Here is a 16,295-nt window from a genome sequence, read left to right on the forward strand (position 1 = left end):
AGGATTGGAACATTATTATCCGATTCAGCAAAGAAGCCTTCATGTCGTTGACAAACTAGTGAATTCTCAAGATATCTCTTGATTAATTCACTTCCCTCTTACTCATTAACATAAAGTATCTACCACCATTCATGTTGGAACTACACTCGTTGGTCAATTGCAAACATAGGGAGGCTACACAAAATCACAAAAAGCATCCTGTTAGACTCAATTGGCCATGTGCAATTTACCAGAAGTAGTGTGTATTTATTAAGAATTTCAAGACAGAATATTACAACCTCACAGATCACAATAGCCGTGAAACCAGCCCTATGTATACGTGTGTATTCCTGTCTCCACTTACCAGCCAGCTGGTTGTTAAACATTTACAACTTTAGCACCTAGCACATATTGCAATGCTGAACAAACCCAACTGTCCTATACTGCCAAATCAGATGAGAGGAGGAAGCAGGTATTTTTAGATCCTGGCTCCATCACTTATGAACTCTAAGATCCGATCTTTCTGTATGTCAGTTTACTTACTCATGGATAAAGTATAAAGTGGGAACAATACAACCTGCCTCATAGGTATGTTCAGAAATAAAAGTAACATTTATTGACGGCTCACATGTGTTATATAGTGTTTTAAGTACTTTACATGTATTAATGTTTAACCCCCACAACACTGCCTGCTGAGGTACATACGTTATAATCCTTCCAGTTATATAAATAAGGACATAGATACATAGAGATTAAGTACTTGCTCATATAGTTAGTAAATTTTAGAGCTAAGTTTCAGATTCAGTTACTTTGACTCTGCCCTGCTTTTAACCAGTACTCTATAATGTCCACCAAAATGCCTGATACGTTGTAAGTGCTCAATTAATATTAGTAACAGATTATTTTAACATAATGGATAAGAAAGCTCTTTGTAAACTTGAAAAAGAAACCTACAAATGCACTGGTGACTGTTGCTATAAAACCATCTTTGATTGTCAATTAGAAAACAGAGCCTTATCGTGTCTTAGGGTGGCAAAAATTTCATATTGCTGGTGGAAATGAACATTGGTACCTCCCTTATAGAGATCAATTTGATAATATCCATCAAACGACGCGTGCATTTATCCTCTGACCCTAAATTCCCATTTCTGGATGTTTTGGTATAACTGCCAGGGAATAAAATTATATATGTATGTACAAAGGAATTAATTGCAACACCATTAGTAATAGCAAGAATATGGAAATAACACAAGTGTCCATCAACAGAGGATTGGAAAAATAAATTATGGTACATCCATGTGATAGAATACTGCTATGCAGCTATAACAACAACGAAAGAACAAGGAAGCTTTCTATATAGCAAGACAGAAAGATCTCCAAGGTACACTAAAATTTTTAAAATGCAAAACAGGAACCGGTAGGTGGCTCAGTTGGTTAGAGCGCGAGCTCTCAACCTCAAGGTTGCAGGTTCAACTCCCTCCAAGGGATGGTGGGCAGCGCCCCCTGCAACTGGCAACGGCACCTGGAGCTGGAGCTGAGCTGCGCCCACAACTAAGACTGAAAGGACAACGGCTTGACTTGGATGGAGCTGATGAGTCCTGGGAAAAACACACTGTTCCCCAATGAAAAGTCCTGGATGTACACAGTGTTCTCCAATAAAGTCCTTCCCCAGTAAAAAAATCTTCAAACAAAAAGTGCAGAACAGTGTATACGGTGTAACAAAAGGGGAAAATGAAAATATGTTTATACATGCTTGCATGTACATAAATACATTCTAGGGATATGTTAAGAAGTAAGAAAATAAGTAGTGAAGAGGCAGGGGTGGAGCACAAAATTATGTATTGTGATAAGTATAATTTTTATTTATTTTGAGATTTGAACGGTGAATACATTACATATTGGAAAATGTTTCATGATTAAATCTAGACACGTTGACCACAAATGTAGCGCTAGTCTGGAAATTTTATGTCTTTTGCTTCAGCAATTACAGGGCGCCAAGCTGGCTCACACACTCCTCTCAGAAGTAAACCGGGCGAGGTCGCGAACCCCCACCTACCGCCGCTACCAGGCAGCCGACTAGGCACAGCGCAGCTGGGAGGCAGAGGGGAATAATAGTACCGATGCACCGGATGTGTGCGTGGAAGTGACTGAAGTCAACTCACCACTGATTGGTTCTCTGGAGTGGACCTAAGCCTCCTTTCGCCTGCCACTGGCCGCGTAGTGCGTCTATTTGAACAGTCCCCGCCCCCTGGAGAAGCCGGGTCCCGAAGCTTCACTTCTCCTTCATTACTATTGGTCTGCGTTTCAATCCATCTTCGCCTTACGCCTGCCGATTGGTTCTTAGGTCTGGGAGCCAGCCCTCCCTGCCGCCGGCTTAGAGGACAGCGAAGAAGGCGGGTGGTAGGGCCCCGGGCCTGAAGCGGTGGTACCGGCGCTGGTGGCGGCAGCTGAGGCCTTGGCCGAAGCCGCGCGGTGAGTCCGGAGCCTGGCACCGACCCATCCAAGGCGGCGGAATGTCCAGACCCACAGCCAGCCTGGTCCGTGGGGGTCCCGGGGAAGCCGCCCTCCTGGGCCGTGGGGTCCCCGCTCAGAACTGGCCCCAGACTTGGGCGCCGCCTGAGCCCTTCACCCCCACCCTGCGAGGCAACGCCCACCTCCTCCCGGACCCCCAGGCGACCCCTGGATCCTTGAGCCTGCCGTGCGTCTCTGGCTGCGCGAAGGCCGGCCCATCGGCTCCGGTACTGTCGGGGAGCCTTTGGGCCGCCTTGTCCGCCCGTCACCCCTGCTTCTGAGCCTCCTTACAGATTGTCCTCAGAGAGGACCAGCGCCAGCGTCAGCCCCCTGCGCTCCGGTCCGGGGACTTCTCCCGGAGCTGCGCTCGGTTCCAGCCTGGGGTGTCCTCCTCGGCCTCCCCCGCCCCCACCCCTGGCTTCAGCCACCCAACTGGAACTTCAGCGAGCCCCCCAGTCCCCTTAGGGCGTTTGACTTCCAGCGTTTTAGTGGCTTTCTGCCTGCAGCAGATGGCCCGTGGGCCCCAGACCTTCAAAAGATAGGCGGGTTCTTTCCTGAGAGCAGCAACTCCTTGCCAGCCTCCCTCCCGGGCATCATCACGGAGGCGCGGTCACACTCCCGCTGGTGGCCGTCTCATCGGGGAGCCTTGGACGCGCTCTCCCCAGGAGGAGGACGTTTCCTTCTGCAGGCGTTTTTTCTGGCACTGGAGCCTGGAAAAGGTTTTCAAAACCAATTATTCCGTGGTTTTGTTTTTTTCCCCCCTTGACATCGCAGATTCTTTCCAAAATAAGAATTTTGAAAAATTGGGTTTCTACCATAACCTGAACAAACGTAGGATAGGCGTACGTGTTCCTCCCGGAGCAGTCTGGGCCAGCCCCTGCTCTGGCCACTTTGGGGTGCTGGCCTGATTACTCGGATTTCCCCCCTAGATTGGAAGCTCCTTGAGGGAACGGACAGGTGCATAATTGAGGAATGCATGAATGGTGTCAGGAACTAATCGGTCTCCTTGAGCTCCCATTTCCAGGGCCGGTATTCTGTACAACTGCACTGTCCGGCGCCATAACCACCAGCCACCTGTGGCTCAGAGCGTGAAAGGGGACTAGTCTAAATTGAGATTGCCCGTAGGTGTAGAATATACCTTAGATTTTGGAGACTCGGTACAACAAAGAATGGAAAGTATATCGATTTTTCTTTTATATTGATAACATGTTGGATTAAACAAAATGCATTAATATTGCCTGTTCTTACCTTTTTGATACGGCTACTAGGAAATTTAAAATTACGTCGGTGGTTTGTAGTATATGTCTGTTGGACCATGCTGCTATGGAAGAAAAATTTCCCGCTTTAAATTGAACTCTCTGAGGAAAGGCAGTCTTAGGCATGTTTTATTCTCTCTCTACCCCCCACCTCCAGTATCTGGCACTATACTAATAGCTAACTACGCACTGTGTGCCCGGCACTGTTTTAAATACTTTTTAACATGTTTAACTCATTTAATCCTCACGTCAACCCTACGAATTAGGTACTATTATTCCCCTATTGCAATGGAGGAAATAGATACTTCAAGTATCTTCTCAAGGTATATAGTTTGGGACTGGATTCAAATGCAGGTAGTGTGGCTCCGCAGCCGGCAATTTGACCCTGTTCCTACGCTGCCTCTGAAATATCAGTCATTATTGAGTAAATCGTGGCTTTCTCCACTTTCCTCAGTGAAGTCTCCCTGCCCGATATGGGCAGGGTGGAGATCGGTATGGAGAAACTGGAGTCGTAAATAAACTCACTGCCCTAGTTCGTTAGCCAGGATTTTAAAGGAAGCTTCTCTTCAAAGAACCTCAGGGCAAGATGCTTGGAACTGGACCTGCTGCCGCCACCACAGCCGCCACCACATCCAGCAACGTGAGTGTTCTGCAGCAGTTTGCCAGCGGTCTGAAGAGCCGGAATGAGGAGACCAGGGCCAAAGTTGCCAAGGAGCTCCAGCACTACGTCACCATGGAGCTTCGAGAGGTGGGGGCTTCTGCCATCTGGGGCCATCCCTGGCGTGTTGGGGCAGTGTGCCATCACTGGCTTAGATTCCTTTGGACAGTTCAGTGAGATTCTGTTTGAGAGAGGCGCCCAGGTTCTCATGTCATAGAATGGGCAGCTTCCTTTGCAGTGGTTACACAGTTCTGTGGCATTTCCTATTTCGTAGTGACATTTTAGGAGTCAGCATAGAGAGTTATTTTTAAAATTTGTTTTCTTTTTCCCACTGCATTCCAGATCTTCAATTCTTTCTGCCTGATAACAGTGGTTGGGATGGGTTTGGAGAGCTGATAGCTTGGGGCTTTTTAAACAGAAACCAGACTGGAGGTCAGGGACACTGTCTCGTTCATCCTTGTACCCCTGGTACTAGGTGGAACCTGGGACAGGACGTGGCCTGCCGTGGAGTTTACTCAATAAGTATGTTAAACAGACAGGCTCTAGAGTTCAGTTGCTCTACAGTTTAAAACTAGAAATGGGCAGTAGTTTTGTCACGTCTGGTTTGAACTGTACCTGCTGGCTACCTCTCACGTCCTAATCTTTGGACGCGACCCCTCACCCCCATCCTCACCGTCAGGGAGACATTAGAAATTGTTCTGAGTTCATCCTCCTTTGCAGATGAGTCAAGAGGAGTCTACTCGTTTCTATGATCAGCTGAACCATCACATCTTTGAACTGGTTTCCAGCTCAGATGCCAATGAGAGAAAAGGTGGCATCTTGGCCATAGGTAAGGACAGAGTCTCTGGTGACAATAACAACTGGGAATAAAGGACTGTTTACCTTTGAGTCCACTGCACTCCGTGTCTGCTGCTTACTACTGTGTTTCCCCGAAAATAAGACCTAGCCGGACCATCAGCTCTAATGCGTCTTTTGGAGTAAAGATTAATATAAGACCTGGTCTAATTTTACTATAATGTAAGACCAGGTCTTATAACATAATATAATGTAATGTAATATAATATAATATAATCCCAGGTGTAATGTAATGTAATATAATACCGGGTCTTATATTAATTTTTGCTCCAAAAGATGCATTAGAGCTGATTGTCTAGCTAGGTCTATTTTCGGGGAAACACAGTGGATGCTTAGTTCATATTTGTTCAATGTGTTTTAAGGAGACTTCTGGTTTTCAGTGTAGTTTCTCAGGTATTAATTCTAGCAACAGTCCTGGGACATAAGCAAAGCAGGTACTTTCAGATATGGAGTCTCGGAACCATTAAGCAACTTTTTTCAGACAGTATTCCAGAACTGGGACTAGGAGCCAGCTTGCTCTCTTCTACCTCATGTAGCTTTTTGCAGGTTTTGGTTTCTCTGTAGAGTGAAATTTGGCATAGTGGGACTCCTGAATAGAAAAGTAGAGTTGGGGTGCAGTGAATAAAAGGCAGGTAATTTTCAACTCCAAGGGGCTGGTCATCCAGCCTGTGGTTTATTATCCAGTCACAGTTTGTTTTCCTTTTCTTCTTGGGAAATAAATTATATAGACTGAAATGAGGACATTTTGCTTAATGTAAATATTCCTTGCACAAATATAACATCTATTCATTAAAATGAAAATTATCCACATCCTTATCAATTTCCACATCTGGATATTGCAGTCAGTATACAGAACGAAAGGAAGGAGTCACTCACCAGCTTCCTTTCAAGACAGCATGCTTTCCTGGACACCATATTCCCAATCTCACCTTTTGCCTTTCTTTTTTCCAGCCAGCCTCATAGGAGTGGAAGGTGGGAATGCCACTCGAATCGGCCGATTTGCTAATTATCTTCGGAACCTCCTCCCATCTAATGACCCAGTTGTCATGGAAATGGCATCCAAGGCCATTGGTCGCCTGGCCATGGCAGGAGACACTTTTACCGCTGAGTATGTGGAGTTTGAGGTGAAGCGAGCCCTGGAATGGCTGGGCGCTGACCGCAACGAGGGCCGGAGACACGCAGCTGTGAGTGCCCGCAGGAGGAGCACAGCCAGGCCTGGGGAGTGGTGGTACTGCCGGGGTCCTTCACACACCGCTCAGGTCCCTGAGAGGGAAGAATGAGAGGGGATGCTCTAGGCAAAGGCACTGTGCCTCCTGATGTCCATAGGTTCCGTCCTGAATCCCTTTCTCTCTTCAGCCTGAGCTTCGTGCCTAAAGAGGAAACTTACAAGTTCTCTTTTGTTGCTTGAGAGGCAGCCCTAAGTGCCGTGTTTATCCTGACCTCTGAGTTTCTAGAATGAAAATTGCATCCTAAGCAGAAGGTACCCTTCAGCCATCGCAAGAGGAGAAGCCACAGCTAAAAGGCTTACTAAGACCCAGACACTTGTACTATCTGCACGATCCCTTCAGTGTCTTTGTCAAGGTCTCGCATCTATGGTGGGAACTAGGAATATGGAATATGGAAGAACTAGGATTAAGAGAGGCGGGCGCAGGGCAAGTAGGTACTTTCACCACCTACAGTGGGAGAGTCGGTCAGCCTGTCCCGTTTCCTTTGGAGACATTTGTTCATTGGTTGGTACCTAGCCCACACTTCCTCTTTCCTCATTGGCTGTTCTGCATTTGGGGGTGTGGTGGCTCTTTACCCTATTCTTCTGCTGGCACATCCTCACTGCTTTTCAAGGCTCGTCCCCGAGAAAGGCTGGTTTGATGGGCTAGGATGGCAGGCTGTGAGATGGGGGCGAGTCTGTGTTTACGAGACAATTTGGGCATGAGTGTGGTGGGGCTCAGCGGCATCGGTGGCGTCCTTTCCAGTCCGCTCCCTCTTTAAGAGGTAGCACCACGAGGAGGGAACATGGCACAGGGGAGGGACACACGCTTGGACCCTAGTCTTGGCTTTGCCACTTCCTCACTAACTTGGAGCAACCTCTGACCTTTAGTTTCTTCCACTGTCAAATGAACATAATAGCAAGATTAGGTATGAAACGGGATGTTTTCATTCACTTAATAAATCCTTATTGAATATTTGCTGTTTTCCAGGCATGGTTCTAAGCTGTCCGTAGAGCAGTATACAAATCCCAAAACCTGTCTGCCCTTCCAGAGCTGACGTTCTAACATTACGAGCCGTATATGGAAAGGCCCTAGGATAATAAACACTGAGATGTGTGATCAATTTTCCTTTCCTTCCGAGAGCCCTAGGATTTCCTAGCTGGCAGAGTGGGCAAGTCTGCGCTTTCCCTAATGTATATAGGCTCTAGGAAACCAGAGTGTATTCCTGAGAGAACAAAACCCTGTGATACAGATGAGAGTTCTCACTGTGCCTTTTGCTCCTAGGTTCTGGTTCTCCGTGAGCTGGCCATCAGCGTCCCCACCTTCTTCTTCCAGCAAGTGCAGCCCTTCTTTGACAACATTTTTGTGGCCGTGTGGGACCCCAAACAGGCCATCCGTGAGGGAGCTGTAGCTGCCCTTCGTGCCTGTCTGATTCTCACCACCCAGCGTGAGCCGAAGGAGATGCAGAAGCCTCAGTGGTACAGGGTGAGGAGATGGTTCCACTCCAACCTGCAGCCACGCACGTTTACAGTGTCCCTGGGTTCCAGGCAGTAGGGGCCCCTTGCCACAGAGCAAGTGTCACGTGCGTTTTGGTCTCAAATGATATTTTACGCTCAGTATCCGTCAACAGTTATTACATTTCACTAAAGCAAAGATGCATTGAAAGCCGCACCATTATTTTATGTATCACTAAGAAAGAGAATGTGATGCCAATTGAACTGTGACTCCGGGCCTTCTTACCCACAATTCTAAGATACCTCTTTTCGGAGATGTTAGAACATAGAGAAATGGGTGTCTCACAATCAATGCGATATGGGTGATTTTATTCAGGAAGTGCCGGTTCTCTTCCTCTGGTTGTTGCTGCCAAGAGAACCTAGAAGCTCTGTACTGCAAACGAAAGGGCCCCGAACGTGACATTGGAGACTGGGGTCTAGTCTTGGCTTTGCTCTGTGACCCGGGATGAAAAGTCACGTAATTTCTTGGAGACTTTTTTTTTTCTATTAAAATAGGGATGGCAATGATATCTGCCTCATGGTATTGTGAGAGTTGAAGCGAAGTTAAACGACAGTGTTTGATGAGTTGGTGTTGTCGACGATACTGGGAGAGGCTCTGAGCAGGCCTGGTGACACCTCAGAATCCCGTGTAGATGGGCTGGGCCCTGTTCTGTCTAACTTTGGACACTGGATAACTAAGGCATTCTGTATCTCTCCATAGCACACATTTGAAGAAGCAGAGAAAGGGTTTGATGAGACCCTGGCCAAGGAGAAGGGCATGAATCGGGATGACCGGATCCATGGAGCTTTGCTGATCCTCAATGAGCTGGTCCGAATCAGCAGCATGGAGGGAGAGGTGAGAAGCCGCGGTAGAGGGAAGGCCAGGCTCGTCGTACGCCATTCTGTGAGCAAGACAAGGCGAGGTCCTTGTCTGCGCAGGGCTGACGTTTTGTAGGGGAAACCGGCAATAAATAAATAGATAATTTTAGATAGCAACAAATTCTAAGAAGAAATGGGATGAAGGGTAGCAGGGCGTGGGGGTGTGTGTGACTGGGGGCCAGGGAAGGCCCTCCTTGAGGTGGTGCCATTTGAGCTGAGACCCGTATGACATGGAGGAGCCAGCCTTGCAGTAGCAGCGACATTACGTTTCGGGCAAAGACTTTGAGGTCGGAGAGGATTTGACAAGTTCAAGGCACAGAAATAAGGAAAGTGTGGCCAGTGCACCCTGAGCAAGGGAGAGGAAGGGAGGTACCAAATTAGTACGACGCCTCCTAGTTCTTGGTAAACACTGGCTTCTCTTCTCGTCACGTGCAAACACTGGAGATGTGTGTGCAGGGGAATGCTGTGACGTCATCCATGTTTAATGACGGATTGGCTACTTATGGGGAACAGCTTGTGGAGAGGCAGGAATGAAAACGGAGACCAGTTAGGAGGCGGGTTAGCTTAAGCAGCTGCAAAGATGGGTTTAAAAGTACAAGGATTTTATTAGGGAAATAGCCTGTGAGGGAAAATGGGGAGAGAACTGGGGGAACCATCAGACCAGTGCACTGCTGACCCTGAGTGAATAAGGGAGGGACGCAGAGTGGAGTGGAAGCATCTCGCCGGCCGTGCAGAGCCGTCGTGGGTTCCTCAGGACAAAGTTGGCCGTCAGAGGAAGCCTGCCTTAGCATTCCTGCCGAGTCCTGTCACTGGCTAAGAGCAGCATGGAAGGTGTAGCCTTGGCACAGACATGGTGATAAATTCCAGAGTAGCAGTCAGGGCCCTTAAGATTGGAGGTCATGCTCCCGCAGCTGCCAAAGGAGGCTGTTACAGTCGTCTGGGCGAGCCACGGTGGTGGCTTCCACTAGCATTGGCAGTGCTGACCCTGAGAAGTAGTGGAGTCAGGACATGTTTGGGAGGTAGAGCTCCATCTGTGAGCCTTCCTGTGGGGAGCTGGTTGGGGTGAAATTCCACCCCAGGGCTTCCTGTTTTAACAGACCCAGGGATCGTTTGGTAATGGCTGTGCCCTAGGTGGAGTAGCACGTGCTGCCATATATAGAGAAACAGATGATCTGGCTTGGAATCTCATCTCTCTATACTGTATGTCTTGGTCAAATCACCTCCTTTAGTCTCCTTTTCCTCACTTTTAACAGGGACCTCACCTACTTCATTGGGCTCCTGTGAGGCTCCTAAATACATGTGCGGTGCCCAGGACACCACCTGATACGCAGTGGGAATTCCAGCTGTGGTGGTGCTCAGAGACTTGCCCACCTAAGCATAACATGGTGCTTCGCCCTGTAGCCCAAACGGCTCTGGGATCTTTGTTTCCTCCCAGTAAAACAGGACATCGCCTAACATAGATTTAAGTGAAATGCACTTGTGACGGTACTTTGTAAATTATTAGCAAATCTCCAAAATTAAGGTGTTGTCGTTTCATAATATCGTGAGCCAGCTGCATCATGTCTTAAGAGCTAGACTAATGCAGCATGAATAAAACGTGACATTCTAGCAGGGGGAGACAGACAACACACAAATAACTAAGAGCGTATAGTGTGTCATAGGGTGAGGAATGCCATGGAGAAAAGGAGGGCAAGGGAAGGGAATAGGGGATGGTAGCATGGACTAAGGATTACTTTTTAAAATATGGGCACGTTTGAGTCAGTCGTGAAGGAGGCAATAAAAAAGCCACATAACTATCTGGGGAAGAGCATTCCAGACAGTTGGTTTTGTAAGCACAAAGGCCCTGAGGCAGGAGCACCCTGCTTTGTTTGGGGAGCAGCCAGATTGCCACTGTGCCTGAGCAGAGTGAGGGAAAGGAGGTAGTGGGAGTTGGGGTCAGAGGAGAACCTGGGGCAGGGATGGGGCACATCACATAGGGTCACGGAAGCCGCTGTCTACACTGTATGTGAAGTGGGAAGCTCTTAGTGGGTTTTAAGCAGTGGAGTGACTTTTGACTCATGTTTCAAAAGGATCACTCTGGCCACTGTATTGAAAAGGGATTAGCAGAGGGCAAGGGCTGAAGCCAGGAGTCTATAGTCAGGCAGGAATTGCAGCAATCTTAGCGGGGGACAGTTGTGGCTTGGACCACGGTGAGAGCTGTAGAGGTGCAAGGAGTGGTTGGATTCTGAATTTGTGATTTGGAGGTCGATGGGAGAGAAAGAAGAGTCAAGGTTTTTGGCTTGAACAACTAGAAGGAAGGCGTTGCCACTTACTGAGATGGGAAGACTGAGATGAGAGGAGCGGGATAGAAGGGCAAGATGCCTGTTGGGAGTCTGAGTGGCGATACTGAGTAGTTCTGGGAAAAGATATGAGCGAGAGATACAGATTTAGGAGTCATTAGCAGGTAAATGCTATTTCAAATCATGAGACTGGCTGAGAACCAAGGGAACTCGTATAGTTGGAGCAGAGATGGGGTCTGAGAACTTGAGATCAGGAGATGAGCAACCAAGGGAGACCAAGAAGCGGGGGAGAGGGGCAGCAAGAAAGCTCGGGGTCCAAGAAGCCAAGTGAAGAGTTTCAAGAGGAGGAAATACTAAGTTGGATCAAACGCTGCAGATAAGTCAAATAAAATGAGATTGACAATTGATGGTCAGATTTAGCAGCACAAGAGTCACTGGTGACCTTGACAAAAATAGTACACAGGCTTTTTCAAAACAGAAAAATACCTGTCGAGAAAAATTTGGAAGTTTAGAGAATTATTTTATAGCCTTCTCATTTGGGGCTGTTGGAAGGGGAGTTGTCAAGCCACCCTTTGAATAGAGAGTAGATGTGAATTCTGCACCCATCAGCTTATGCACACCTCCTGTGGAATTCCTAGGATTCTGAGGAAATTGTTTGCTTAGGTTGTTTTGACCGAGGTTTCTGGCAAGAGGCAGGAGAGCAGCCTGGCCTTCACAGGATGCTGGCCTGGAGCTGCCCCTCACCTTTGCAAGAGGCTCAGGTGTTGTGGTCTTAGGTCTACAAGGCACAGTAATTTGCAAGTCGGCTTTTTCAAATCAACTTGGGGGGTGGAGTGGGCTGAGTCCTTGCAGCCAGCCCCCTACTGCATCTTTATTGTTCAGTAGGTTGTGCTCATTTGCCTAAAGGAGAACAAAATCAGGCCCCCTCCAAGGCTCTAGGCCAAGGGTGTCCAAACTTTTTTCAACGTTTTTCACCAGGGGCCATATGCGGTAAAATACACAAACAGCCAGGCCACTCACTCGAGGTGAAGTACGTATTGCCTCACCTGGTTTATCTAAGTAAACTAAATATATTTTTGGAATTTGCTGCGGGCCAATAAAAAATGGATTGAGGGCCGCAATTGGCCCGCGGGCCGCAGTTTGGACACCCCTGCTCTAGGGAAACCATAATCCTAAAGATGAAGAGTGGCCACCCTCCACTTTGGAAATAGTTTCCTTTCAGGGTTGGGCAAATGTGTTGCTCTGTAGACTCCACTGTGCCTGGGCAGTTGCCTCTTGTAAGTAAAGGTGGTGTTTTCCCCCCACGTATGTAGCGCCTAAGAGAAGAAATGGAGGAAATCACACAGCAGCAGTTGGTACATGACAAGTACTGCAAAGATCTCATGGGCTTCGGAACGAAACCTCGTCACATCACCCCCTTCACCAGTTTCCAGGCTGTACAACCCCAGCAGTCCAATGCCTTGGTGGGACTGCTGGGGTACAGCTCTCACCAAAGCCTCATGGGATTTGGGACTTCCCCCAGCCCAGCTAAGTCCACCCTGGTGGAGAGTCGGTGTTGCAGAGACTTGATGGAGGAGAAATTTGATCAGGTAGGTGTCAAGGGGCCCACTCCCTCTCCTTCCAAGCTTCCCACCTGCCTGCCTTTCCTTCGCCAACCCTGTATCCTTCTTCTCTCAGGTGTGCCAGTGGGTGCTGAAATGCAGGAATAGCAAGAACTCGCTGATCCAAATGACAATCCTTAATTTGTTACCCCGCTTGGCTGCATTCCGACCTTCTGCCTTCACAGGTGAGGGTGTCCGTGGAAGACGTCGTTACCCAGTTAGGGGTGATTAAACAGAGAAGGCGTGATACGGCAGCAAAAAGTTAACGTCTGCTTCTCACTGGAAGCATTGCCAACTAGGGGCAAGTCTAGTGTCAGTGGGACCCAGTTCAGGTTTGCTACAGATGTCTGAGGCAGCAGGCACAGGAACAGTCCGAATGTGCAGGTGAAGAGACAGGGTTAGAGCCCAGCAAGTTCTCATGTGGGAAGCCAACAGTTCATGAACGGGCTGCTAAAAAGAGACCAACAGAAGGGCAGTTTCATTTTCCATACAGCAGCAGCCTCTCTGTGGGGCAGGGAGGACTCGGTAGCTGGTGTGCCTCTGTCCCTGCAGTGGTCACCGAGATGCCTCATCTTTCACAAGAAGGAAGGACAGTATTTCAGAGGCAGTTTTCATGGAGGATGGACTGTGGCTTCCCACATTCCTGCCCGTTCTCGTCGGGCAGTTGGAAATCCCGGTTCCTGGCGCAGCTCAGGTCCTGGCTTCGCCCTGAAGCCTTCCTGGTTCTCCAGCTGCAAGTGTTCTTCTCTCCCAGCATAGCTCCCAGCTGTGGAAAGGCCTGGGCGCCAGGCCTGGGCTGAATCCTGCCGCTCTCTGGAACGATGGGGTTTTGGACAGGTTATGTGGCCTTCCCTGGCGTGTAAAGTTAGGCTAACAAGAGGATCACTGCGTGAATGCCCAAGCACCTACGCTAAGTGCCTGGCACAGAGTAAGCCTCAGTCAGTGGAAACCATCATTTGTCATTATTGCGTCTTCTCACTCCTTCCAATCCACGTTAGAAGTAAGGTAACGATAAACATGATGGTAATGCTGCCGTGGCCTGCTCACATTTATTGTCCTTGTTTCGCCTCCCTCGTTGCTGAGTGTGGAGGCCCCGTCCCGGACACCTCTGTGCCCTTCACTGTGGCACACCTTCCCTGTGCCTCCTACGCGTTCAGGACCAAATCAGCCAGGAGCGGGAGAGCGGGGCAGCCTGACCGTCAGCAGATGCCGTTCCCTAGCACACTCATTTCACACCACCCATGAAACAGCAGGAGAAGTGTGTGCTGTGTGAGAACAGAGCATGTGGAGTAAGGATGAGACAATTAGCCACATAAAATCACTGAACCCGAGAGAAATGACATAATGAAAATCACCCGTCATTTTTCGCTCTCTATTCTTCCCACCTGATACCCAGCAGCTTTTCTCCTTTATAATGACTAAACATGCCCCGGTTCCGTAGAGCTTTAAATGATCTTGGGTTGAAAATCTGTAGTTCAAAAGAAACTAATAACTAGGCTAAATTTGATCAAAGTCTGGCACTTTGTGCAAGCAGTTACTCTAGTAAGTTCAAAAGGCTGCCTAGCAGCAGGATACAAAGGCTCAGAGGGCCCCTTGGTTTGTTCTTTTGATGTGGGTTTTTGTTGTTTCATTAAATAAGATACTAAAATATGTCATTGAAATTCACCCTCGGCGGCCTCCATATGTATGTGCCTCATCGGGAAAGTGCCACTTCTTTAAAGCTTGCAGTTTGGAAGTCATTGCTTGAATTTCCTGATGATGTAAGCTTTGGGAATATCAAAAATACCCTAAGATTAGGCTGGAATTTCTAAGTATCAGATTCTTAATCTCTTAGGGTGCTAAATCCAGAAATGGAATTTACTCTTTTGATATAAGCTCATTTCCTGCTGAAATGCTGTCCCCCTATGCAAAGGCCTGGTTTTCCTTGTTGATGCACTCTGATTTTGGGGTTGTATTACCTTGGTCTTCTGACTTTCCAAATCTCAGCATGCTTCACTGTCATTTGACCAAAAGAACTGTGGGAGAAGACATTTCTCATATACATCGACACATATACTTTGACACATATACATCGCTGTTAGAATAAATGCAGCGATGTATATGTGTTGTTTGGGAGTCTAGTTCACTGTCTCCTTACTGTGGTTCGATAGCCATCAACACCCCTAACTTTCTAATGGGTGTGTGGTCTTTCCTTCTCTGTTATCATTATGTACTTCTGATGTGTAGAATTGGGGCCAGGAAGATGGAAGAGAAGAAATATAAGAGCAAAGAATCAAGACATTCCAGCCTTCAGAGGAGTAATAACACTTTAGCTTAAATTGCCCCCAAATCGCCTAGCCATGCACATTGGGTTATGTAAACTTAATGAAAATACACATGTGGCTTTCCAAATTATAGACTTCATCTTGTTCTATTAAATATAACTGTAACAAATCTCTAGGTAATAGCAGTGATTCCCAGGGCCTAAGCTGAATGGAGTGGCCTGTTTCTTAAAAACAGCATTCAATATTACGTTTATAATATTCAGTATAATGTGAAATAGTTTAGGTGATCCTTTCTGTTTTTAAACAAGATTTAACATATTTCTTAAACAAGTGCATGTAATTGTGTCCTCAAAATATAACACTAATGGGGACAATTATGTGATACTGTTTTTGGAGCCCCTTTAAGTTTGTTGTGTTTTTTAATTAAAAGAAAAAATCTTATATTTTTAACATTTCCAAAAGATGTATCTGAGGAATGATTATCAAACATAAAATTTTAGTTAGTATATCCTCTACATTCTTCTTAACATCTTTCCAACAGGCTTTCTTAATTTATTCTGAAATCTAAATGTTTTATAGGAACTCTTGACCTTTGTTATATAGATCAGCCCTGACCTTGAGCCACGCACTTTGTCTTTTCTGTGCTCAGATACCCAGTACCTCCAGGATACCATGAACCATGTCCTAAGCTGTGTCAAGAAGGAGAAGGAACGTACAGCAGCCTTCCAAGCTCTGGGGCTACTTTCTGTGGCTGTGAGGTCTGAATTTAAGGTCTATCTACCTCGTGTGCTGGACATCATCCGAGCAGCCCTGCCTCCGAAGGACTTCGCCCATAAGTAAGCATGTTTATTGTGAGTTCACCTTCCACCCCACTGGGTTGGAGAGGAAGGGTGCTCCATCCCAGTTTCCAGGGAGCTTAAGCCCGTGCTCTGCTTCATTAACCTCCAGAGTATAACATAAATCCTATAAAAAGTAGCCCTTCCTCAGCTGAGTTCCAAATGAACGTTTCCAAATGAACATTTTCCAAATGAATGACAAATGTAAATATTTTGGGTTGATTGAATGCCCTGTGAACATGTTAGATGCCACTGCCGTTTTCAGTATTATTTACTGAGAATCTCCTGATTTTGCTCTTTCCTCTGGCTTGCAAAGGTCTAATTTTGATGTAAGACCTAAAAAGAGGACTCTTAGACTGGAACTTAGGGGACCTTTGCTCTTATCGCTAAAGTTGGATATGTTATTCCACCTCTTAAAAACTTCCCAGTGAAGAAAATATGAGAAAAACCTTCAGCACCCTGCAAGACGGAGAGGCCAA

General features: G+C 47.1%; 1 protein-coding gene across 3 annotated transcripts in view; it reads left to right on the forward strand.

Moving 5' to 3' along the window:
* Positions 1–2,344: 2,344 nt before the first annotated feature.
* MTOR (mechanistic target of rapamycin kinase) overlaps positions 2,345–16,295 on the forward strand; it is a 116,006-nt gene continuing 102,055 nt past the window's right edge. Inside the window, exons 1-10 of one of the 3 annotated variants that reach the window (XM_081057022.1) lie at positions 2,345–2,451; positions 3,759–3,868; positions 4,319–4,494; positions 5,125–5,233; positions 6,211–6,443; positions 7,749–7,949; positions 8,679–8,813; positions 12,429–12,704; positions 12,793–12,901; positions 15,630–15,816. In XM_081057022.1, coding sequence (XP_080913148.1) covers positions 4,333–4,494; positions 5,125–5,233; positions 6,211–6,443; positions 7,749–7,949; positions 8,679–8,813; positions 12,429–12,704; positions 12,793–12,901; positions 15,630–15,816 — 1,412 coding nt within the window. In that variant the 5' untranslated portion in view covers positions 2,345–2,451; positions 3,759–3,868; positions 4,319–4,332. Of the gene's footprint in view, positions 2,452–3,091; positions 3,210–3,758; positions 3,869–4,318; positions 4,495–5,124; positions 5,234–6,210; positions 6,444–7,748; positions 7,950–8,678; positions 8,814–12,428; positions 12,705–12,792; positions 12,902–15,629; positions 15,817–16,295 lie in introns of those variants that run through there. The other 2 variants (XM_081057021.1, XM_081057020.1) reach the window with 2 other exon arrangements.

Source organism: Rhinolophus hipposideros (genome assembly GCF_964194185.1).
Source record: "Rhinolophus hipposideros genome assembly, chromosome: 8".
NCBI lineage: Eukaryota > Metazoa > Chordata > Mammalia > Chiroptera > Rhinolophidae > Rhinolophus > Rhinolophus hipposideros.